At 47.6% G+C, this 24795-nt stretch overlaps 1 protein-coding gene and 1 long non-coding RNA gene across 3 annotated transcripts in view; one reads left to right on the top strand and one right to left on the bottom strand.

The window, feature by feature from the left end:
- The window catches only part of LOC138285262 (uncharacterized), a 254665-nt gene extending 240320 nt beyond the window's left edge, over positions 1–14345 (bottom strand). Inside the window, exon 1 of the long non-coding RNA XR_011201554.1 lies at positions 14057–14345. This is a non-coding gene — a long non-coding RNA (uncharacterized lncRNA). The remainder of the gene's footprint in view (positions 1–14056) is intronic.
- LOC138285261 (interleukin-18-like) overlaps positions 14339–24795 on the top strand; it is a 294006-nt gene continuing 283549 nt past the window's right edge. Inside the window, exon 1 of one of the 2 annotated variants that reach the window (XM_069224972.1) lies at positions 14339–15139. In XM_069224972.1, coding sequence (XP_069081073.1) covers positions 15061–15139 — 79 coding nt within the window. In that variant the 5' untranslated portion in view covers positions 14339–15060. The remainder of the gene's footprint in view (positions 15140–24795) is intronic. The other variant, XM_069224970.1, reaches the window with a different exon arrangement.

Consider the following 24795-nt stretch of genomic DNA (forward strand, 5'->3'; position numbering starts at 1 on the left):
AAACCTGTCAAGCCAGTGGCAAGACAGGTGGCACCCCAAAGGCACCCCTTATTCCACTGCCTGTGGTTGGGGTTCCCTTTGAAAGGGTAGGGGTTGACATAGTTGGCCCCCTTGACCCTCCTACTGCTTCAGGCAATAGATTTATCTTGGTGGTAGTGGACCATGCCACAAGATATCCTGAAGCTATTCCTTTAAGGACCACTACAGCACCTGCAGTAGCAAAGGCCCTCCTGGGAATATTTTCCAGGGTGGGCTTCCCAAAGGAAGTAGTATTGGACAGGGGAAGCAATTTCATGTCTGCATACTTAAAGGCCATGTGGAAGGAGTGTGGTGTAACTTACAAGTTCACTACACCCTATCATCCACAAACTAATGGACTGGTGGAGAGATTTAATAAAACTCTCAAAGGCATGATTATGGGTCTCCCTGAAAAACTCCGCAGGAGATGGGATATCCTTCTACCATGCCTCCTTTTTGCCTACAGGGAGGTACCCCAGAAAGGAGTGGGCTTCAGCCCCTTTGAACTTCTTTTTGGACACCCTGTTAGGGGTCCACTCACACTTGTAAAGGAGGGTTGGGAACAACCTTTAAAAGCTCCTAAGCAGGATATTGTGGATTATGTACTTGGCCTCAGATCAAGGATGGCTGAGTACATGAAAAAGGCCAGTAAAAACCTTCAGGCCAGCCAAGAGCTCCAGAAGCAATGGCATGATCAGAAGGCTGTTTTGGTTCAGTACCAACCAGGGCAGAAAGTGTGGGTCTTGGAGCCTGTGGCCCCAAGAGCACTCCAAGATAAATGGAGTGGACCCCACACAATTGTTGAAAAGAAGGGAGAAGTCACCTATTTAGTTGACTTAGGCACTGCCAGGAGTCCCCTTAGGGTGCTCCATGTCAACCGCCTGAAACCCTACTATGACACGGCTGATCTCACCCTGCTCATGGCAACAGATGAGGGACAGGAAGAAGACAGTGATCCTCTACCTGATCTCTTCTCTTCCACAGAACAAGATGCTCTGGTGGAAGGTGTAGTTTTGGCTGATTGTCTTACTGCTGAGCAGAAAGACAATTGCTTAAACCTCCTAGATCAATTCTCTGAACTCTTCTCTACTGTGCCAGGTACCACTTCTTGGTGTGAGCACACTATAGATACTGGAGACAGCTTGCCTGTCAAAAGTAAGATCTATAGGCAGCCTGACCATGTCAGGGACTGCATAAAGCAAGAGGTCCAGAAAATGTTAGAACTAGGAGTGGTTGAGCACTCTGACAGTCCATGGGCTTCTCCTGTGGTACTGGTACCAAAACCCCATTCCAAAGATGGAAAGAAGGAAATGCGGTTTTGTGTAGACTATAGAGATCTCAACTTGGTAACCAAAACTGATGCTCACCCTATACCCAGGGCAGATGAGCTCATAGATACACTGGCATCTGCCAAGTATCTAAGCACTTTTGACTTGACTGCAGGGTATTGGCAGATCAAATTGTCAGAAGATGCTAAACCTAAGACTGCATTTTCAACCATTGGAGGACATTACCAGTTTACTGTAATGCCTTTTGGTTTGAAAAATGCACCTGCCACTTTTCAAAGGTTGGTGAACACAGTCCTGCAAGGGCTGGAAGCTTTCAGTGCAGCATATTTGGACGATATAGCTGTCTTTAGCTCCAGCTGGGATGATCACCTGGTCCACCTATGGAAAGTTTTGGAGGCCCTGCAAAAGGCAGGCCTCACTATCAAGGCTTCAAAGTGCCAGATAGGGCAGGGTAAGGTGGTTTATCTGGGACACCTTGTTGGTGGGGAACAGATTGCACCACTTCAGGGGAAAATCCAAACAATTATTGATTGGGTTCCCCCTACCACTCAGACTCAGGTGAGAGCCTTCCTAGGCCTCACTGGGTATTACAGGAGGTTCATTAAGAACTATGGCTCCATTGCAGCCCCTCTTAATGACCTCACTTCCAAAAAGATGCCTAAAAAGGTATTATGGACAGCAAACTGTCAGAAAGCTTTTGAGGAGCTGAAGCAGGCCATGTGCTCTGCACCTGTCCTGAAAAGCCCTTGTTACTCTAAAAAATTCTATGTCCAAACTGATGCATCTGAATTAGGAGTAGGGGCAGTCCTATCACAACTTAATTCGGAGGGCCAGGATCAACCTGTTGCTTTTATTAGTAGGAGGTTGACCCCTAGAGAAAAGCGTTGGTCTGCCATTGAGAGGGAGGCCTTTGCTGTGGTCTGGGCACTGAAGAAGTTGAGGCCATACCTGTTTGGCACTCACTTCATTGTTCAGACAGACCACAAACCTCTACTTTGGCTAAAACAAATGAAAGGTGAAAATCCAAAATTGTTGAGGTGGTCCATATCCCTACAGGGAATGGACTATACAGTGGAACATAGACCTGGGAGTAGCCACTCCAATGCAGATGGACTCTCCAGATATTTCCACTTAGACAATGAAGACTCATCAGGTCATGGCTAGTCTTATTGTCCTTCGTTTGGGGGGGGGTTGTGTAGGAAAGTACCATCTTGCCTGGCATGTTACCCCCATTTTTCACTGTATATATGTTATTTTAGTTGTATGTGTCACTGGGACCCTGGTAACCCAGGGCCCCAGTGCTCATAAGTGTGCCTGAATGTGTTACCTGTGTAGTGACTAACTGTCTCGCTGAGGCTCTGCTAATCAGAGCCTCAGTGGTTATGCTCTCTCATTTCTTTCCAAATTGTCACTAACAGGCTAGTGACCATTTTTACCAATTTACATTGGCTTACTGGAACACCCTTATAATTCCCTAGTATATGGTACTGAGGTACCCAGGGTATTGGGGTTCCAGGAGATCCCTATGGGCTGCAGCATTTCTTTTGCCACCCATAGGGAGCTCTGACAATTCTTACACAGGCCTGCCACTGCAGCCTGAGTGAAATAACGTCCACGTTATTTCACAGCCATTTTACACTGCACTTAAGTAACTTATAAGTCACCTATATGTCTAACCTTTACCTGGTAAAGGTTAGGTGCAAAGTTACTTAGTGTGAGGGCACCCTGGCACTAGCCAAGGTGCCCCCACATTGTTCAGAGCCAATTCCCTGAACTTTGTGAGTGCGGGGACACCATTACACGCGTGCACTACATATAGGTCACTACCTATATGTAGCTTCACAATGGTAACTCCGAATATGGCCATGTAACATGTCTATGTTCATGGAATTGCCCCCTCTATGCCATCCTGGCATAGTTGGCACAATCCCATGATCCCAGTGGTCTGTAGCACAGACCCTGGTACTTCCAAACTGCCCTTCCTGGGGTTTCACTGCAGCTGCTGCTGCTGCCAACCCCTCAGACAGGCATCTGCCCTCCTGGGGTCCAGCCAGGCCTGGCCCAGGATGGCAGAACAAAGAACTTCCTCTGAGAGAGGGTGTGACACCCTCTCCCTTTGGAAAATGGTGTGAAGGCAGGGGAGGAGTAGCCTCCCCCAGCCTCTGGAAATGCTTTCTTGGGCACAGATGTGCCCAATTCTGCATAAGCCAGTCTACACCGGTTCAGGGGACCCCTTAGCCCTGCTCTGGCGCGAAACTGGACAAAGGAAAGGGGAGTGACCACTCCCCTGACCTGCACCTCCCCTGGGAGGTGTCCAGAGCTCCTCCAGTGTGCTCCAGACCTCTGCCATCTTGGAAACAGAGGTGCTGCTGGCACACTGGACTGCTCTGAGTGGCCAGTGCCACCAGGTGACGTCAGAGACTCCTGCTGATAGGCTCCTTCAGGTGTTAGTAGCCTATCCTCTCTCCTAGGTAGCCAAACCCTCTTTTCTGGCTATTTAGGGTCTCTGTCTCTGGGGAAACTTTAGATAACGAATGCAAGAGCTCATCCGAGTTCCTCTGCATCTCTCTCTTCACCTTCTGCCAAGGAATCGACTGCTGACCGCGCTGGAAGCCTGCAAACCTGCAACATAGTAGCAAAGACGACTACTGCAACTCTGTAACGCTGATCCTGCCGCCTTCTCGACTGTTTTCCTGCTTGTGCATGCTGTGGGGGTAGTCTGCCTCCTCTCTGCACCAGAAGCTCCGAAGAAATCTCCCGTGGGTCGACGGAATCTTCCCCCTGCAACCGCAGGCACCAAAAAGCTGCATTACCGGTCCCTTGGGTCTCCTCTCAGCACGACGAGCGAGGTCCCTCGAATCCAGCGACTCTGTCCAAGTGACCCCCACAGTCCAGTGACTCTTCAGTCCAAGTTTGGTGGAGGTAAGTCCTTGCCTCACCTCGCTGGGCTGCATTGCTGGGAACCGCGACTTTTGCAGCTACTCCGGCCCCTGTGCACTTCCGGCGGAAATCCTTTGTGCACAGCCAAGCCTGGGTCCACGGCACTCTAACCTGCATTGCACGACTTTCTAAGTTGGTCTCCGGCGACGTGGGACTCCTTTGTGCGACTTCGGGTGAGCACTGTTTCACGCATCCTCGTAGTGCCTGTTTCTGGCACTTCTCCGGGTGCTACCTGCTGCTGAGAGGGCTCCTTGTCTTGCTCCACGTCCCCTCTCTCTCCTGGTCCAATTTGCGACCTCCTGGTCCCTCCAGGGCCACAGCAGCGTCCAAAAATGCTAACCGCACGATTTGCAGCTAGCAAGGCTTGTTGCCGTTCTTCCGGCGGGAAAACACTTCTGCACGACTCTCCACGGCGAGAGGGATCCGTCCACCAAAGGGGAAGTCTCTAGCCCTTTTCGTTCCTGCAGAAACCTCAGCTTCTTCTCTCCAGTAGAAGCTTCTTTGCACCCGCAGCTGGCATTTCCTGGGCATTTGCCCATCTCCGACTTGCTTGTGACTTTTGGACTTGGTCTCCTTGTTCCACAGGTACCCTAGATTGGAAAGCCACAGTTGTTGCATTGTTGGTTTGTGTCTTTCCTGCATTATTCCTCTAACACGACTTCTTTGTCCTTAGGGGAACTTTAGTGCACTTTGCACTCACTTTTCAGGGTCTTGGGGAGGGTTATTTTTCTAACTCTCACTATTTTCTAATAGTCCCAGCGACCCTCTACAAGGTCACATAGGTTTGGGGTCCATTCGTGGTTCGCATTCCACTTTTGGAGTATATGGTTTGTGTTGCCCCTATCCCTATGTTTCCCCATTGCATCCTATTGTAACTATACATTGTTTGCACTGTTTTCTAAGACTATACTGCATATTTTTGCTATTGTGTATATATATCTTGTGTATATTTCCTATCCTCTCACTGAGGGTACACTCTAAGATACTTTGGCATATTGTCATAAAAATAGAGTACCTTTATTTTTAGTATAACTGTGTATTGTGTTTTCTTATGATATTGTGCATATGACACTAAGTGGTACTGTAGTAGCTTCACACGTCTCCTAGTTCAGCCTAAGCTGCTCTGCTAAGCTACCATTATCTATCAGCCTAAGCTGCTAGACACCCTATACACTAATAAGGGATAACTGGGCCTGGTGCAAGGTGCAAGTACCCCTTGGTACTCACTACAAGCCAGTCCAGCCTCCTACATGTATGTCTTGTGTGTCCGACAGGGTTGGTGTGTTGTGTGTACATTACTAGATTTGTTGACTTACCCACAAGTAGGCCATTTCCAATTAGTCCATCCTGAAATTGTTCATTGATCCTGCTGTGACAGAATATGTAGGTGTCATGGACACTCCCAGAATACTTGGCCAAAATGTTTATGACTATTCCACGGTGGTCCACTATGCCCTCCACATTAATATAATGTGTGTGGTTGCGACTCCGGTATAAGTGCTCTGTTGGTGCAGGTGATACGAGCCGGACATGGGTGCAGTCATTTGCACCTAGCACATGCGGGAAGCCATGGATTTGATAGAGCCCCTGTTTGTTCTCCTGCTGCTTTGCTGGGTGTTGGGGAAGCTGACGTGGCAGGGTGTCAGGGAGATGATAGCATCTAACACCTTTGGCAGGAATGCAGAGAACGACAGCTGTGAGACACCAGCAACTAGTGTACCCGTTGTTTGGAAGGAACCACTTGCCAGCATGTGGAGGACAGCAAGCAGCTTTGTCATCAGTGGTATGTTGTGTGGGGTCTGCAGGCTGGCTGCAATTTGTGGCTCAATGTGGTGCAGCAGGTGTAGTATGGTGGTTAAATATGGCGCTAGGGTGTTTGAGTTATTTTTTGGACGGGAACACTTACCTTGCATCTCATTAATGCATGGAGGTTTCATGCATCCGAAAAATGATGCTAGCACCAATATTTTGATGCTAGACGGGTCTAGCGTCAAAATATAAATATGGCGTTAGGTTTGCGCTGAATTAGCGTAAAATAAATTATACTAATTTGGCGCAAACGGAGTATAAATATGCCCCTTACTTTCCAATGCAAATCATGATTTGCTTTGGAAGGTTTCCTAAAGTAATGCAGAAAAGCACTACATGCTACTTTGTATCAAGAGAACATTCCATTAGTGGAACATGGGTGTTACCATCCAAACACCTATTGATTTACATACAAATCCCTAGTAGTACCATTTGCAGACTTAGATTTGCACCAAAAAAGTATATCTTCTTTAGGCTGCACAATAGTGTGGCAAGTTTTAAACATCTCAACACTTTTTCGACTTTGCGTGTGTGCTGCACTGCACAGCACAGTACACATAAAAAGTGTGAAAAGTGTTAAACTATATTGAGCAAAGTATTTTGTACTGGAAGGGTGACATTCCAGTACAAAATCAATGCTTGAAAACGTGCACACCCTTGCAATACGGTGCAAAGGGGTTTGTTTTAGGGCATTGCAGCCTAAAGTGAGCCAGTGCAGGGGGAGAGGAAAACAGCACACTACCTTGGTAAATAAGATGCTGTGCTCACTCCATTTCACAGAACACAGTACACCAAACTTGGTTGCAGGGCTTCATTGTGTGAAAAATTTGTAAATCTGCACCGTTGTCTGTCAATTTTGGTCCAGGCTTGGAGAATGATTTAGGGAGGGCCAAGATAAAATATAGACGGTCATGAAAATCAAACATTGGAGAAGACAGGAGTATTAGTGGTATGGCCACTAAACATCCAATGGCAAACAATGAAAAAAAGAGCAGGGCCCCAAAAATGCCTGTGTTCATCTGGAGTCTCTAGGGGTTTTGTAAGAGACCCTCACCAACTAGAAGTCACTAGTGGCATGCTTCATCATCCGGTTTGACCCATCTAAGAATCTATTAGTTTGCTTGTGTTAAAAAATGGGGTCTTTGGTTGGTAGTCAAGTTACCCCCTGTCCAAGCAAGGACCCTCACTCTAGTCAGGGTAAGTGACAACCAATCCAAATTATCCTGGGCCCACCCACTGTTCATTTGGCACTGAGCAGTGAGGCTTAACTTAGAAGGCAATGTGTAAAGTACTTGTGCAATACATCATGCAATAACACAGTATAGCACCACAAAAAAACACCACACAGTGTTTAGAAAAATATATAATATATATCTGGATAAATGCACGTCAAAACGATTTAGATGCAATAAGTATATTTTGGAATATCACTGTAAAAATTATAAGCAATAAATGTCTCTTGCAAGCACAAAGTACCTGGTTTGCGTTCAAAATCTCCCCAAAGAACCACAGAGGAGGAGATGCATGGAAAACAGTGAGATGTGCATCGATTTTGCGGGCCGCACATGGTGCTGCGTTGTTTATTTTCCACGCAGGGATGGCTGTGCGTCGATTTCTGGTGTTCGGTCATGGATCCTCTTCGGGTTGCGGGGTTTTCGGATGCCCTGGGGATGAAACATTGAAATCCGGTGCTGACAGGACAAAGTCGCAGGGGCTGTGTCGATCCGGTAGGCGTTGCATGGAAATTTCTACCACACAGCAGGTGCTGCATCGATTCCTCTCTGAAGTTGGGCTGCGTCATTCTGGTTTGGCTGTGCTTCGACCCAGTTGGCCGTGTGTCAAATTTCCGGTTGTTACTCTGGCGCTACGTTGATCATTTTGTTGCGAAGTTGGGCTGCGTCTTTCTGGTTTGGCGTGCAGTGAATTTATCACCGCAATGCAGGCTGTGCGTCATTTCTGGCAGCGTGTGCGTCGATGTTCCCCACACAGGGAGTTCTTCTTGCAGAGATGAAGAATTTTTGGTCCTGAGACTTCAGGGAACAGGGGGCAAGCTCTATGCAAGCCCTTGGAGAGCACTTCTCAGCGCAGCCAGAGAGCAGCAAGGCAGCAGGGCAACAGCAACAGCAGTCCTTCACAGAAAGCAGCCAGGTGAGTCCTTGGCCAGCCAGGCATTTCTTCTGGGCAGGTTGCAGATTCTGGTTTGGGTTCTCTTCTCCAGAAACTGTCTGAGTTGATAGGGGTAGAGGCCCTATTTAAATACCAAATTGTGCCTTTGAAGTGGGGGAGACTTCAAAGAGTGGCTTAGAAGTGCACAAGGTCCCCTTTCAGTTCAATCCTGTCTGCCAGTAGGGGGTGTGGCAGTCCTTTGTATAAGGCAGGCTACTGTCCTTTGACATTTAAGTGTCAGGCCCTCCACCCTCCCAGCCCAGGAAGACCCATTCAAAATTCAGATGTATGCAAGTGAGGCTGAGCATCCTGTGTTTGAGGTTTGTCTGAGTGAATGCACCAGGGAGCTGTCACGTGAACCTAGCCAGACATGGATTGTAAGGCACAGAAGGATTTAAATGCAGAGAAATGCTGACTTTCTAAAAGTGGCATTTCTAAAATAGTCATATTAAATCCAACTTCACTAGTCAGCAGGATTTTGTATCACCATTCTGGCCATACTAAATATGACCTTCCTACTCCTTTCAGATCGGCAGCTACAGTGCGTGCTGTGAAACTGCACGCACAGGCCTTGCAATGGCAGGCCTGAGACATGGTTAAGGGGCTACTTAGGTGGGTGGTGCAGCCCCACTAGTGGCATTTAATCTACTGGCCATGGGCACATATAGTTCACTTTACTAGGGACTTATAAGTAAATTAAATAATCCAATTGGGTATGATCCAATGTTATCATGTTTAAAGGGAGAGAAAATATGCACTTTAGCACTGGTTAGCAGTGGTAAAGTGCGTAGAGTTTTAAAACCAGCCAAAATAGTATCCAAAAGTAGAGGGATGCAGGCAAAAATTTAGGTGTGACCACCCTAAGGCTGTCAGGTCTAACAGCTTGGATATCGATAGCCTTTGCACAGGCTGCCCCAAGATGTCACGTTGAAAACTATATAAGAAGAAGATTGGCAATACAACAATCCACCAAATTTTGTATTGGAATTCTGTAGACTGGCCCTGACCGGGAACTTTTTTGAGTTCCAAGGTTCCCTCTACCTACAACTCAATGAGACTTTGATGCAGAGTACTTTCGCCCTCAATGTGACAGATTTGTGTGTACACCACTTTGAGAAGAAGTTTGTCCTTGCTAATCAAAACTCTTTTCCTCTTCATATGATTCTTTAGAAATGCTATATTGATCCATCTTGATTATCTGGGAAGATGATGGAGAGATGGTTCATGACTTTCATGTTTAATGCATCTGACAACCATCTGAATTTCACTTACACCATGAGTAAAACAATCCTTACCTTCCTAGACATCAACATCATTCCAAATCAATGGGGTCTCATAACAAACACGTACAAGAAACCTGTGGATAAGAACAGTCTGTTGTAGTTTAGTAGTTTCCACTAATGACCATTACGCGAGAACCTTCCATAAAGGCATTTCTTGAAGATTTGGAAAAACTGTTGTGACATTCAAAACTATAAACAACCGTCAAGAGAGCTTTCCATAACTTTGAAGCTTAGAAATTGTCCAGATTCGATCATCTTAAGGTGCCATAAGCAAGCCAAGAATCAGAAGAGAGAAGGACGTCTTGACCAGGCGTCTGGGATTCAAGAGACTAATCCCTTAACATGCGTGATCACATACAACATGGGCTTGAGTTACATCAAACAAATTATCACTAGGAACCAGTGTATCATCAACTCTGGATCACTGAACTTTGTAAAAATGATGCTTGCCCATAGAAGAGGCTGTAACATACCAGATTACTTGGTTCATACTCTTTCACATACACCATTGATGAGACCCAGACGGTTTCTCAATCATGTGGTGTGCTACCAGTAGATGGAAATTTCCTTTGTGGTTCCTGCAATGTGTGCCACTTGACTACCCCTTCCAGGATTATCAATCTAGGTGTAGAACAAAATGGGTACCTAAAAAAATACCAATGGCAACACATCACACATAGCATACATGATCACTTCTCCATGTGACATAAAATACATTGGGATGACTAGCAGAAAATTTAGGATTCAGATAGAAGAACATAAAAGGAACATTTGGTGTAAAAAGATTACAACTAATATGAGAAATCTCTTTTTGATAGCAACCACACCATAGATGCCCTACATTGGGTTATCCTTGAGACGGCAGACAACTCAAATAAGACAGTAGATGAAATCCGCTTTGAAAGGGAACAATGTTGGATTTACCACGTCCAGACATTTAAAATAGGACTAGATGATAATATCCCATGGTTAGATTTCTCGTGATGAGTACTAATCGTTTTAGATTTTCTCAGTACATTTTTACACCTTCTGTCAGTACATTTGGGATTTCCCCTATGGCATAAGACGAGACTAGAATTAACTACTCACTTTCTTTGTGGTCTTCTTTTGGTCTCCCCACACCATGACTGTCATTTGCCAAAATACCAGGGGTAACGGAAGTGACATCACACGCCATTTGACCTTTACCTTTACTCACACACATGCTTACATACACACACAGTTTTACACATACACAAACTTTCTCACATAAACAAACTTTCACCCGCATTTAAAAGTATATTTACTTACCTCAGATGCCAGTGAGGGTCATATTCCAGCTAATTGTACTCCATTCTTTATTACACTAATAGTGAATAAGAAATTATTATTCACTATTAGTGTAATAAAACACTGAACAGAAAACAAGGAAAATGGAGCTCTGACTAACATCTGAAGCGACGAACTGCCCCTGGGCTCTTGGTACTGATTTTGCCACCTCTGCAGCCAGGGGTCGCACAAGGAATGCCAGGGGTCGCACAGGGAGTGTCAGGGGTCACGAGCGGGGCAAGACAGGGGTCGTGACTGCGACCCCTAAACTACGTCCATGCCCCACACCCTTTTATGAAAATAAATTGAATCTCTACACTGATTGTAGCAATGATATGATTGCCATGTTTATGTTAAGTATGTTTTTCTGTTCAATTCTTTTCTCAGTACAGCTGGGTATTCTATTATCGCTTTGTGGTCCTTTTTATCTCTCCAGTCTTTTTTGTAGCCTCCTCTAAGTAAACAAAGTTTATTTTGGACACAGATTATTATTACAATAATTATTATTGTTATTATTATTATTTGGAAGATTTGCCTTCTTTTGAAGCAAAGTTTTACCCAACAGTTTGCCATAAATGCAGATCGGTTGTACTCTTTTTTTTCTTCTTTGAAGCAGACCACTATGGTCCTATGGACCTCTAAACAGTCCACCCATACAATGTATGATGCAACTGATGTAGAGACACACGTCCAAGGGTGTATCAGAAGCGGCACATGCTTCCCTACCGTTCTTAAGCTCCAACCTTGGCACTTAGCAGGGCTTGAAGGCAATACTAAGTCATACAAGTGAGCTGGTACCCTTGGCAAAGTGACTACACAGGGGTTGGACGCTGATTTTGGATTGGCAATCGCTTTACTTAAAACCTTGTCTGTTACGATCTCCACAGTGCATGACTACAAGGTCTGCCTGCACCCACTGCTGCCCTATGGGACCATACAAACCCTCCCATGAAGGTACTGTTTATCTTTCTCATTTATCACAATATTAACCATGTGTATGGGCGTACTTCTCACATGGCCGAAGTATCGTTACCACTTTAGACAGCTTGTTTGGTCAACACAGAAACATCTGTAAGCACTTTGTCTATATCTTTTACTGCCGTGAGCCATCACTTTTTTCCAAATCTCAGGTGAAAAATTTGGAGTGCTCACTAGTGGTGGAATAAGTTCATATTCATAGAACGAATTACTTGAAGTATGGTATCTTTTATGTTTTATTTATTTTACCACCTGTGCTTCTTTTAAACTTTTGCAGGGATTGGGCAAATTAACCCTAAAGAACTGTAAGTTAATTAAATAAGTCTAATAGGGAATTTGAAGTAATTTTAAGACACCCCACACAGATCAGACTAATTCTCACACTAGGACGTTTTCCATCCTCTAGAAGGTCCAGCTGACTCAGTCACAATAGAGGCCTCATTACCAGTTTGGTGGTCCACAGACCGACACACTTGCAGTGGTGGTCGGACCGCCACACCACTGGCGGTTCTACCGCCAGATTATGATCCTGGAGGTCAGACCAACAGGAGACCGCCAGGCTCACGGATTCCGATGGGTTGGCAGTGGTCAAAGTCATGGTCAGCCATGACAGTGCACATGGTGACACCATTGTGCTAATCACAACTTCACTTTCCACCAGCCTTCCCATGGTGGTTGCACCACCCTGAAAAGGCTGGCAGAAAGCCAGTGCTGTCCCCCCGCCAGCACCCTCGGAATGCGCACTGTCTGTTATGCAGGCTAAGGGAGCTAAGGCCAATGCCACTGCACTGTTTCCACTGGGCTGACTAGTGGAAATGCCACAATACAATGTTTCCACTGGTCAGCCTGGTAGAAACATCGTAATACAACACGGGTGAGGCTGCCGCATTGAGGGTAGCCTCATCCCCGCCATATTGTTGGTCTGGGCAGCAATGCCACTGGGATCGTAAGTAGGCCTTAGGTATCTTGAGTGCCGACCCAATGATGAAGTATACCACTTGTAAACTGTAGTGGGTGGGGGGGTCTCAAAAAACTCCTGATGAGCAATTTATGGGCTACACCCTGTTTTGATTGTTTTTAAAATATGGAGGGGCCTGGTCCCTCTAGACCAATCTGCCTGGTGGCTAGATATTAATTGCATTACTATCAAAAAAAAATTCCTTCTTTCTTGGCAATATTGCCACTACACTTGCACCAACAGACCTGTCGAAAATACAATTTTAGCGACCAGGTGATTTTTGCTCAAATCAAAGCCTGATTAAAAGGTCATCAGCTCTCCTTTTGTTCTGGAGCCTCACACCTAGATGGTGATGCAGTGAAAAGAAGCAGTGGCACACAGCTTGTTATCAGTCAAGTAACTTGGTGAACCCACAATTTAAAGGAGGGTTTTTAACTTTGTCTAACCTCTCCATATAAGAGATGTGCTTGCAAAGCAAGATTGCCATATTTATCTGTATGTATGAGTATTTTCACAAATAATGATTTAAATGGCACCTACTAATTTATTCTTTAATTTTTTATAGTGCTACTCACCCCATTGTAGGGTGTCAGAGCGCTTTACAACACACATATCACACACAGACAATAAATCACAAAAATATATAAATCAATGTATAGGAAATGTTGTGTTAGAAATGGGGTTTCTGGCTGGCTAGGGTATGCACCTAAGCCAGGGAGAACCCACCCACTCTAGTCAGGGCAAGGGAGTTACACATCCAAGATAACTCCTGCTCACCCCCTTGGTAGCTTGGCACGAGCAGTCAGGCCTAACTTGGAGGCAATGTGTAAAGCGTTTGCACAACACATGCAACACATGTGACGCAATATGTACACCACAAAGTAAACACAACACTGAGCTATGTAAAAATAAACTGTATTGCACAATACATAATTAGACCAAACATTACATGTCAGAAATACCCTGCTACCTTAGCTGTTGTCAGAACGTTACACAAGTTACTAATACTCTGCAAGAATAAGCAGCAGTCACATTAGAACATGTAAGTACCCAGGATTCTTCAACATAAGCAGTAGTCAGGAATCACAGTAAAGAAATAAATGTACTTGTCATAAAAGACAAATAAATGCCTATATCAGGAACATTACAAAACCATATGGTAATTATTCAACACAAAACAACATGCCTGACCTCTAAAAGGCACATCAGCAAGTATATGGCGCAGAAAGACACAGGGTACTCTAATCCATTCAAAATGTCCATACTAACATAGAAACATTAGAAGCCTTATGAGCTGTTGAAAGTACCTGGTTTATTCTGCCAAGGCACCTCTAGTGCCGTGATGTGGACAGGCAGGGGGGTCCCCGGCACTCCTTGTGCCAAACGGGGTCTGTATGTTGATCATGGGGGAGAGGGTGGGCTGCACCCCCTCCTGTAGTTATCTCAGGGCCGCTTCAGGGGATCCGCGATCTTAAAGGGTGTTGGGGGCCCTCCTGGGGGCCACGCCTACACAGGCACCGACAACTTTGGGGGACACTCCCACGGGGTGTGACTGACCCTCCTGCGAGGGCGGGGCGAAGTGTGGCGAATGGTGCTGGGGGAGTCCGCGCCCCTAGGGCAGTAGCCAGAGGGGAAAGGAACTCCCTTTCCGGCCCGTGCCCTGCAGGGCCGAAGACAGCTGCCCTCGTCCTTAGTGCGGCTGCCAGAAGAAAGGGGGGAGAGGCCGACACCGCTCCCAACTAGCGGCCCTCCTCCTGGAGACAGCTGAGAATCTCCAGCGGGCCATGGCGGTGACGCTCCCTTCCGGTAGGAGCCGACGTGTGCCCCAGAGGTGCCTCTTATGATGACCAGATCCCCAGGGGCACAACCAGGAGCGCGCCAGCTCCAATCTCCGTTGTTGTGGTGCCCTGGGGGCACACAAGAGCGCTGAGCCAATGCGCTCATTGATGTCCAAGCACCTGGGTGGCGGTGGTGAATTGCAAGCTCCAATGAATGCTTTTCAGCTGGGGCAGTTTTTTTAGAGACTTGGTCGCGGTGGTGAAGTATCGTCAAAGTGCTTACGGAGCTCTCAGGGGCCACACAGGCAGCACTCTTCAGTGCACTACGCTTGGGTTGCGGTGGTGATCCTTCCTCACCACTAAAGCGTGCAACGTCCCCCTACAAGTGCTAGTAAGGCGATGTAGGTGAAAAATGAAGCACTCCTCGTGCTGCGGTTAGTTGAAGGGGTCAGTGGCCACAGCACCCTGCTCCTGGAGCCAAAAAAGGGGGGAAGGACAGGGCTAGCAGACCCAGCAACAGGCCAGCACAAGGGATGCAGATGGTGGCAGTTCCTCCTAGTGACCAGGCAGGTCACAGGTCAACACAGCAGCAGCAGTCCAAGGTGGGTCCAGGTGAGTCCATTCAGCAGCGTCCTTTGTCCAGTTCCAGCAGAGCCAATGGAGTCCCAAGAATGTCTAAATTGTGGGGAAAATTCCCCTGTACTTATACTCAGTTTACAGTGTGTTTTACAATGAGGAGAAGAGGGGGTTTCAACCAGTTACAACGGGTTCTGGGAGTGCTCCCTTCTCCCCTCCAGCACAGGCTCCAAACATCAGTGGGGGGTAAACGGCCCTATTGTGTGAGGCCAGGGCAGAGCCTTTAAAAATGCAGGTGTGCCCCATCTCTCCCTTCTCTCAGCTGAGGAAGACCATTCAGTATGCAGATGCACCTCTGTGACACCTCCACCCTCCCTGTGTACAGGCTGTCTGAAAAGTATGCACAAAGCCCAACTGTCCCTCTGTCCAGACGTGGATTTGAGTCAAGCTGCAAAACACCAGAGTCATAAGCACAGAGAAATGCTCACTTCTAGAAGTGGCATTTCTGTAATAGTAATAAAAAATACACCTACACCAGTAAGCAGCATTGGTTACCACCATTACAACCATACCAAACATGCCTACACTACCCCTCATAAATTAGACAATGGGGGTTATTACAACTTTGGAGGAGGTGTTCATCCGTCCCAAAAGTGACGGTAAAGTGACGGATATACCACCAGCCGTATTACGAGTCCATTATATCCTATGGAACTCGTAATACGGCTGGTGGTATATCAGTCACTTTACCGTCACTTTTGGGACGGATTAACACCTCCTCCAAAGTTGTAATAACCCCCAATATCCCTTACACATAAGGCAGGGCATTTCCAATGCAATCCTATGAGAATGCAGCACTTTCAGCAGTGAGAAACCAAATAGGCTGTTTGTCACTACCAGAACAGGCCACATTACTAGGCACATGTCCTGCCCTCTACATACATGGAACCCTGCCCATAAGGCTAGCTAGGCCGTACCTTAGGAGTGACTTGCATGTAGTAAAAGGGGAGTTCTGGGCCTGACAGGAAAATTTAGATGCCAGGTCCCTGTGGCAGAAAACTGCGCACACAGGCCCTGCTCTAGCAGGCCTGAGACAGTTTGAAAGGCTACTTCAGTGGGTGGCGCAAGCAGCGCTGCAGGCCCACTAGTAGCATTTAATTTACAGGCCCTGGGTATATGGATGCCACTTTACAAGGGACTTATAGGTAAATTAAATATGCCAATTAGGTATAAGCCAATCATACCACGTTTACAAGGGAGAGCACAAGCACTTTAGCACTGATTAGCAGTGAAAAAGTGCTCAGAGTCATAACGTCAGCCAACAAGGGTCAGAAAAATAAGGAGGAAAAAGGCAAAAAGTTTGGGGAATGACCCTGTAAAAGGGCCAGGCCCAACATGACCCACTACCAGCCTAAAGCCAGGGGGGACCAATCAATACCTTGATAGACTTCCCTGCTTGGGGCGAGAGAACCAGGACCCTGGCCCACAACTGCAAGGGCATGGTCTAGTTCTATGCCAATATGAACCCAGTTGGATCCCTCTGTCTATGCTCCCCAGACAATCTAAGCTAACCCATGGAGGCGTCCTAGATGTGTGTGGCCAGAGCCAGGTCCCAGGCCATCCCGGGGCTTCTGGTTTCTGAAACCTCTCTGAGTTGGGGGCGGGAGCCCCAGGTGCATAGCATCCTCTCTCCACTCTCCTTCCCACCAGTTCAGGAGTTACCGCCTGCCACTGTTCTTCTAGCCTAGGGACTGGTCCCATAGTCTGAACAGGGGTCAGGGGAGAGTCTTTTCTCACCCTGCCCCTCATTCTAGGGTTCCGCCCCCTCCGTGGAGGAGTGGTACCACCAAAATCCAGAACTGCCAGGGTGCTGGTGTCAGTCGTCCTGGTCAGCTCACCCACCAGTTCAGAGGAGCCCCTCCGTAACTAGTCTCCCAACCCAGGGTCCTTCCCCTCTGGCTGAGCCGGGGTCAGGAAGAACCTTTCCTCTTCCTGCCCCTTGTTCTAGAGTTGCGCACCCTCCCACCAGGAGTGATACCCTTAGAAATATTGGTAGAGAGACTTTGGGCAGCTGTCTCTACCTCCAGGTCAAGGGGGTTGCCCATGACCTGGTTCTCCAACCTAGGGACGGTACCGTTGGGCTGGACATGAGTTAGGGGAGAGTCCTCCCTCTCCCTCAAACCCTTCCCCTCAGAAGTGGAATTCCTAGGGAACAAAACAGTAGGGATGCTGGGTACAGCAGTCTCTACTTCCAGATCTAGGGAGTTGCCCATGACCTGGTTCTCCAACCTAGGAACAGTACCCCGGGGCTGGACACGAGTTTGGGGAGAGTCCTCCCTCAAACCCTTCAAAGGAAGCGTCCTCACCCCCCTTTGTGGGGTGGTGCTGCTGGTCTCCAGAGCTGGCGGGACACTGGTTCCAGTTGTCCCTCCCACTCCTTCAGACACTAGGGGATCCCTTTCAGAGGATCGGCCTTTGGTAACTACTAATTTCCCACCTTGGGGCCCCTTTTGGGTGCTTTCCATGACATGTGTAAGGGGACAGGTCCCTCTGGATCTAGCACCTCCCCCGTGCAGAACCTTGTAGTGGTTGGTTAAATTCTAGCCTTGGGGCCTCTTCTGGATGCCTTCCAAGACATGCGTAAGAGGACAAGTCCCTCTAGATCCTTCACCCTCCCCGCTCAGAACTTGGCCTGGATTACCCAGAACCTTCCTCGCCCCTTGCCAGGGTGAACCTTAGACGGCCCTTAATGCCTGACCAGTTCCTCCAGCACTAAGCCAGAGGTCGGCATCCTTTGCAAGTTCCCTGGGATCAGAGAACTCACAGTGTGACAGGTGTTGTCGTAGCTCTGAAAAACAGCAACTGAACATGTGCTCCCTTATAATGAGATTAAAAAGCCCTTTATAAGTGGTTGCTGTTCTATTCTCCACTTATCCTTCTAGTGCTTTTGAACAATTCCCCATGGAATCCTCCCAAGACTGTTGAGACCACTTTTTACTGCCTCTGAACCTCAACCTGAGGTGTTCTGGGGTGAGACCATAATTTTCTATCAGGGCCTTTCTGATGTGGGGATACCTCTGCCTGTCACTCCCTTCTGGGGCCAGTGGGCCATCCCTTTACACCTCAGGAATATAGCTCTCGAGGACAGTGCAACTAGAGCTTCCTCATACTCGATCAGCCACTGATGTATTTCGTCCCCCTTCTTGAACCCAGGCACCAAGTCTGTGGGTAGGTAAAGATTGTGCCTAACACTACAATCAATGCTGCCACCACTGGACTGCGGCTGCAGTGCTGGTGAGTCCAGATCTGTCAGACTGCGCTCTAGATCGAGTCTTTCCCTTGCAAAGGCCCTTTCAGCCTCTGCCATCCTCTCCTGGACTAAGGTCTTTTCCACCTCAGCTTGTCTCTCTTCTACAGCCAGGCTGGCTAGCGGCAGCCTCAGGTCCCTCTCTGCCTGCCTATCTCTGAGCTCCTCAGGTGACAGGGAATGGGAGGTGGCGCTGCTGCTAGACAAGGACCCAGTAAGGGACTCCCTATCTATGGGGTCCTCTCTCCCTACTGGTGTCCCTGGCCAGTCATCTTCTCCTTCAGTGTCTAACTCTCTGGGGTCACTGTCCCCCTGGGGTGTGGACTGGGGACCCTCCTTCTCAGAGTCCTCACTACTCTCATGGGTCTCTCTAGGGTCTCCCTCAGAAACATCCCCCCCTTGGGCCTCCTTTACTGTTGCTATCCAGTGTGCCTCCTCAAAATTAAACAGGACTCTCTTGAGGACCATCATATTGGTTTCTCCATGCATAACTGGTATACCTCTCTCCCTGCAGAATCCCTTTAACTCTTCTAGAGTGTAATACCACAACTCATCCATGTCAAAGGTAGACTCCATTTTGATGAGAGCACAAGACTGGCGTAAAACAACAAGAGTCCAAAGTGCAAGTATACAACACAGGAGTAAAAATAAAAATGACTAGTTTGGGAGAACAGCAGAATAATTTAAAAAAGAGAATTAGAACATGTAATGGTCTAAGTGCAATTTGCGGTGCAAAAATGAGTCACTGCAGTGGCAAAGGCCCTCCTGGGAATATTTTCCAGGGTGGGCTTCCCAAAGGAAGTAGTATTGGACAGGGGAAGCAATTTCATGTCTGCATACTTAAAGGCCATGTGGAAGGAGTGTGGTGTAACTTACAAGTTCACTACACCCTATCATCCACAAACTAATGGACTGGTGGAGAGATTTAATAAAACTCTCAAAGGCATGATTATGGGTCTCCCTGAAAAACTCCGCAGGAGATGGGATATCCTTCTACCATGCCTCCTTTTTGCCTACAGGGAGGTACCCCGGAAAGGAGTGGGCTTCAGCCCCTTTGAACTTCTTTTTGGACACCCTGTTAGGGGTCCACTCACACTTGTAAAGGAGGGTTGGGAACAACCTTTAAAAGCTCCTAAGCAGGATATTGTGGATTATGTACTTGGCCTCAGATCAAGGATGGCTGAGTACATGAAAAAGGCCAGTAAAAACCTTCAGGCCAGCCAAGAGCTCCCGAAGCAATGGCATGATCAGAAGGCTGTTTTGGTTCAGTACCAACCAGGGCAGAAAGTGTGGGTCTTGGAGCCTGTGGCCCCAAGAGCACTCCAAGATAAATGGAGTGGACCCCACACAATTGTTGAAAAGAAGGGAGAAGTCACCTATTTAGTTGACTTAGGCACTGCCAGGAGTCCCCTTAGGGTGCTCCATGTCAACCGCCTGAAACCCTACTATGACACGGCTGATCTCACCCTGCTCATGGCAACAGATGAGGGACTGGAAGAAGACAGTGATCCTCTACCTGATCTCTTCTCTTCCACAGAACAAGATGCTCTGGTGGAAGGTGTAGTTTTGGCTGATTGTCTTACTGCTGAGCAGAAAGACAATTGCTTAAACCTCCTAGATCAATTCTCTGAACTCTTCTCTACTGTGCCAGGTACCACTTCTTGGTGTGAGCACACTATAGATACTGGAGACAGCTTGCCTGTCAAAAGTAAGATCTATAGGCAGCCTGACCATGTCAGGGACTGCATAAAGCAAGAGGTCCAGAAAATGTTAGAACTAGGAGTGGTTGAGCACTCTGACAGTCCATGGGCTTCTCCTGTGGTACTGGTACCAAAACCCCATTCCAAAGATGGAAAGAAGGAAATGCGGTTTTGTGTAGACTATAGAGATCTCAACTTGGTAACCAAAACTGATGCTCACCCTATACCCAGGGCAGATGAGCTCATAGATACACTGGCATCTGCCAAGTATCTAAGCACTTTTGACTTGACTGCAGGGTATTGGCAGATCAAATTGTCAGAAGATGCTAAACCTAAGACTGCATTTTCAACCATTGGAGGACATTACCAGTTTACTGTAATGCCTTTTGGTTTGAAAAATGCACCTGCCACTTTTCAAAGGTTGGTGAACACAGTCCTGCAAGGGCTGGAAGCTTTCAGTGCAGCATATTTGGACGATATAGCTGTCTTTAGCTCCAGCTGGGATGATCACCTGGTCCACCTATGGAAAGTTTTGGAGGCCCTGCAAAAGGCAGGCCTCACTATCAAGGCTTCAAAGTGCCAGATAGGGCAGGGTAAGGTGGTTTATCTGGGACACCTTGTTGGTGGGGAACAGATTGCACCACTTCAGGGGAAAATCCAAACAATTATTGATTGGGTTCCCCCTACCACTCAGACTCAGGTGAGAGCCTTCCTAGGCCTCACTGGGTATTACAGGAGGTTCATTAAGAACTATGGCTCCATTGCAGCCCCTCTTAATGACCTCACTTCCAAAAAGATGCCTAAAAAGGTATTATGGACAGCAAACTGTCAGAAAGCTTTTGAGGAGCTGAAGCAGGCCATGTGCTCTGCACCTGTCCTGAAAAGCCCTTGTTACTCTAAAAAATTCTATGTCCAAACTGATGCATCTGAATTAGGAGTAGGGGCAGTCCTATCACAACTTAATTCGGAGGGCCAGGATCAACCTGTTGCTTTTATTAGTAGGAGGTTGACCCCTAGAGAAAAGCGTTGGTCTGCCATTGAGAGGGAGGCCTTTGCTGTGGTCTGGGCACTGAAGAAGTTGAGGCCATACCTGTTTGGCACTCACTTCATTGTTCAGACAGACCACAAACCTCTACTTTGGCTAAAACAAATGAAAGGTGAAAATCCAAAATTGTTGAGGTGGTCCATATCCCTACAGGGAATGGACTATACAGTGGAACATAGACCTGGGAGTAGCCACTCCAATGCAGATGGACTCTCCAGATATTTCCACTTAGACAATGAAGACTCATCAGGTCATGGCTAGTCTTATTGTCCTTCGTTTGGGGGGGGTTGTGTAGGAAAGTACCATCTTGCCTGGCATGTTACCCCCATTTTTCACTGTATATATGTTATTTTAGTTGTATGTGTCACTGGGACCCTGGTAACCCAGGGCCCCAGTGCTCATAAGTGTGCCTGAATGTGTTACCTGTGTAGTGACTAACTGTCTCACTGAGGCTCTGCTAATCAGAGCCTCAGTGGTTATGCTCTCTCATTTCTTTCCAAATTGTCACTAACAGGCTAGTGACCATTTTTACCAATTTACATTGGCTTACTGGAACACCCTTATAATTCCCTAGTATATGGTACTGAGGTACCCAGGGTATTGGGGTTCCAGGAGATCCCTATGGGCTGCAGCATTTCTTTTGCCACCCATAGGGAGCTCTGACAATTCTTACACAGGCCTGCCACTGCAGCCTGAGTGAAATAACGTCCACGTTATTTCACAGCCATTTTACACTGCACTTAAGTAACTTATAAGTCACCTATATGTCTAACCTTTACCTGGTAAAGGTTAGGTGCAAAGTTACTTAGTGTGAGGGCACCCTGGCACTAGCCAAGGTGCCCCCACATTGTTCAGAGCCAATTCCCTGAACTTTGTGAGTGCGGGGACACCATTACACGCGTGCACTACATATAGGTCACTACCTATATGTAGCTTCACAATGGTAACTCCGAATATGGCCATGTAACATGTCTATGTTCATGGAATTGCCCCCTCTATGCCATCCTGGCATAGTTGGCACAATCCCATGATCCCAGTGGTCTGTAGCACAGACCCTGGTACTTCCAAACTGCCCTTCCTGGGGTTTCACTGCAGCTGCTGCTGCTGCCAACCCCTCAGACAGGCATCTGCCCTCCTGGGGTCCAGCCAGGCCTGGCCCAGGATGGCAGAACAAAGAACTTCCTCTGAGAGAGGGTGTGACACCCTCTCCCTTTGGAAAATGGTGTGAAGGCAGGGGAGGAGTAGCCTCCCCCAGCCTCTGGAAATGCTTTCTTGGGCACAGATGTGCCCAATTCTGCATAAGCCAGTCTACACCGGTTCAGGGGACCCCTTAGCCCTGCTCTGGCGCGAAACTGGACAAAGGAAAGGGGAGTGACCACTCCCCTGACCTGCACCTCCCCTGGGAGGTGTCCAGAGCTCCTCCAGTGTGCTCCAGAACTCTGCCATCTTGGAAACAGAGGTGCTGCTGGCACACTGGACTGCTCTGAGTGGCCAGTGCCACCAGGTGACGTCAGAGACTCCTGCTGATAGGCTCCTTCAGGTGTTAGTAGCCTATCCTCTCTCCTAGGTAGCCAAACCCTCTTTTCTGGCTATTTAGGGTCTCTGTCTCTGGGGAAACTTTAGATAACGAATGCAAGAGCTCATCCGAGTTCCTCTGCATCTCTCTCTTCACCTTCTGCCAAGGAATCAACTGCTGACCGCGCTGGAAGCCTGCAAACCTGCAACATAGTAGCAAAGACGACTACTGCAACTCTGTAACGCTGATCCTGCCGCCTTCTCGACTGTTTTCCTGCTTGTGCATGCTGTGGGGGTAGTCTGCCTCCTCTCTGCACCAGAAGCTCCGAAGAAATCTCCCGTGGGTCGACGGAATCTTCCCCCTGCAACCGCAGGCACCAAAAAGCTGCATTACCGGTCCCTGGGTCTCCTCTCAGCACGACGAGCGAGGTCCCTCGAATCCAGCGACTCTGTCCAAGTGACCCCCACAGTCCAGTGACTCTTCAGTCCAAGTTTGGTGGAGGTAAGTCCTTGCCTCACCTCGCTGGGCTGCATTGCTGGGAACCGCGACTTTTGCAGCTACTCCGGCCCCTGTGCACTTCCGGCGAAAATCCTTTGTGCACAGCCAAGCCTGGGTCCACGGCACTCTAACCTGCATTGCACGACTTTCTAAGTTGGTCTCCGGCGACGTGGGACTCCTTTGTGCGACTTCGGGTGAGCACTGTTTCACGCATCCTCGTAGTGCCTGTTTCTGGCACTTCTCCGGGTGCTACCTGCTGCTGAGAGGGCTCCTTGTCTTGCTCCACGTCCCCTCTCTCTCCTGGTCCAATTTGCGACCTCCTGGTCCCTCCAGGGCCACAGCAGCGTCCAAAAATGCTAACCGCACGATTTGCAGCTAGCAAGGCTTGTTGCCGTTCTTCCGGCGGGAAAACACTTCTGCACGACTCTCCACGGCGAGAGGGATCCGTCCACCAAAGGGGAAGTCTCTAGCCCTTTTCGTTCCTGCAGAAACCTCAGCTTCTTCTCTCCAGTAGAAGCTTCTTTGCACCCGCAGCTGGCATTTCCTGGGCATTTGCCCATCTCCGACTTGCTTGTGACTTTGGGACTTCGTCTCCTTGTTCCACAGGTACCCTAGATTGGAAAGCCACAGTTGTTGCATTGTTGGTTTGTGTCTTTCCTGCATTATTCCTCTAACACGACTTCTTTGTCCTTAGGGGAACTTTAGTGCACTTTGCACTCACTTTTCAGGGTCTTGGGGAGGGTTATTTTTCTAACTCTCACTATTTTCTAATAGTCCCAGCGACCCTCTACAAGGTCACATAGGTTTGGGGTCCATTCGTGGTTCGCATTCCACTTTTGGAGTATATGGTTTGTGTTGCCCCTATCCCTATGTTTCCCCATTGCATCCTATTGTAACTATACATTGTTTGCACTGTTTTCTAAGACTATACTGCATATTTTTGCTATTGTGTATATATATCTTGTGTATATTTCCTATCCTCTCACTGAGGGTACACTCTAAGATACTTTGGCATATTGTCATAAAAATAAAGTACCTTTATTTTTAGTATAACTGTGTATTGTGTTTTCTTATGATATTGTGCATATGACACTAAGTGGTACTGTAGTAGCTTCACACGTCTCCTAGTTCAGCCTAAGCTGCTCTGCTAAGCTACCATTATCTATCAGCCTAAGCTGCTAGACACCCTATACACTAATAAGGGATAACTGGGCCTGGTGCAAGGTGCAAGTACCCCTTGGTACTCACTACAAGCCAGTCCAGCCTCCTACATGTATGTCTTGTGTGTCCGACAGGGTTGGTGTGTTGTGTGTACATTACTAGATTTGTTGACTTACCCACAAGTAGGCCATTTCCAATTAGTCCATCCTGGAATTGTTCATTGATCCTGCTGTGACAGAATATGTAGGTGTCATGGACACTCCCAGAATATTTGGCCAAAATGTTTATGACTATTCCACGGTGGTCCACTATGCCCTCCACATTAATATAATGTGTGTGGTTGCGACTCCGGTATAAGTGCTCTGTTGGTGCAGGTGATACGAGCCGGACATGGGTGCAGTCATTTGCACCTAGCACATGCGGGAAGCCATGGATTTGATAGAGCCCCTGTTTGTTCTCCTGCTG

The sequence above is a fragment of the Pleurodeles waltl genome, chromosome 3_1 (assembly GCF_031143425.1).
Source record: "Pleurodeles waltl isolate 20211129_DDA chromosome 3_1, aPleWal1.hap1.20221129, whole genome shotgun sequence".
NCBI lineage: Eukaryota > Metazoa > Chordata > Amphibia > Caudata > Salamandridae > Pleurodeles > Pleurodeles waltl.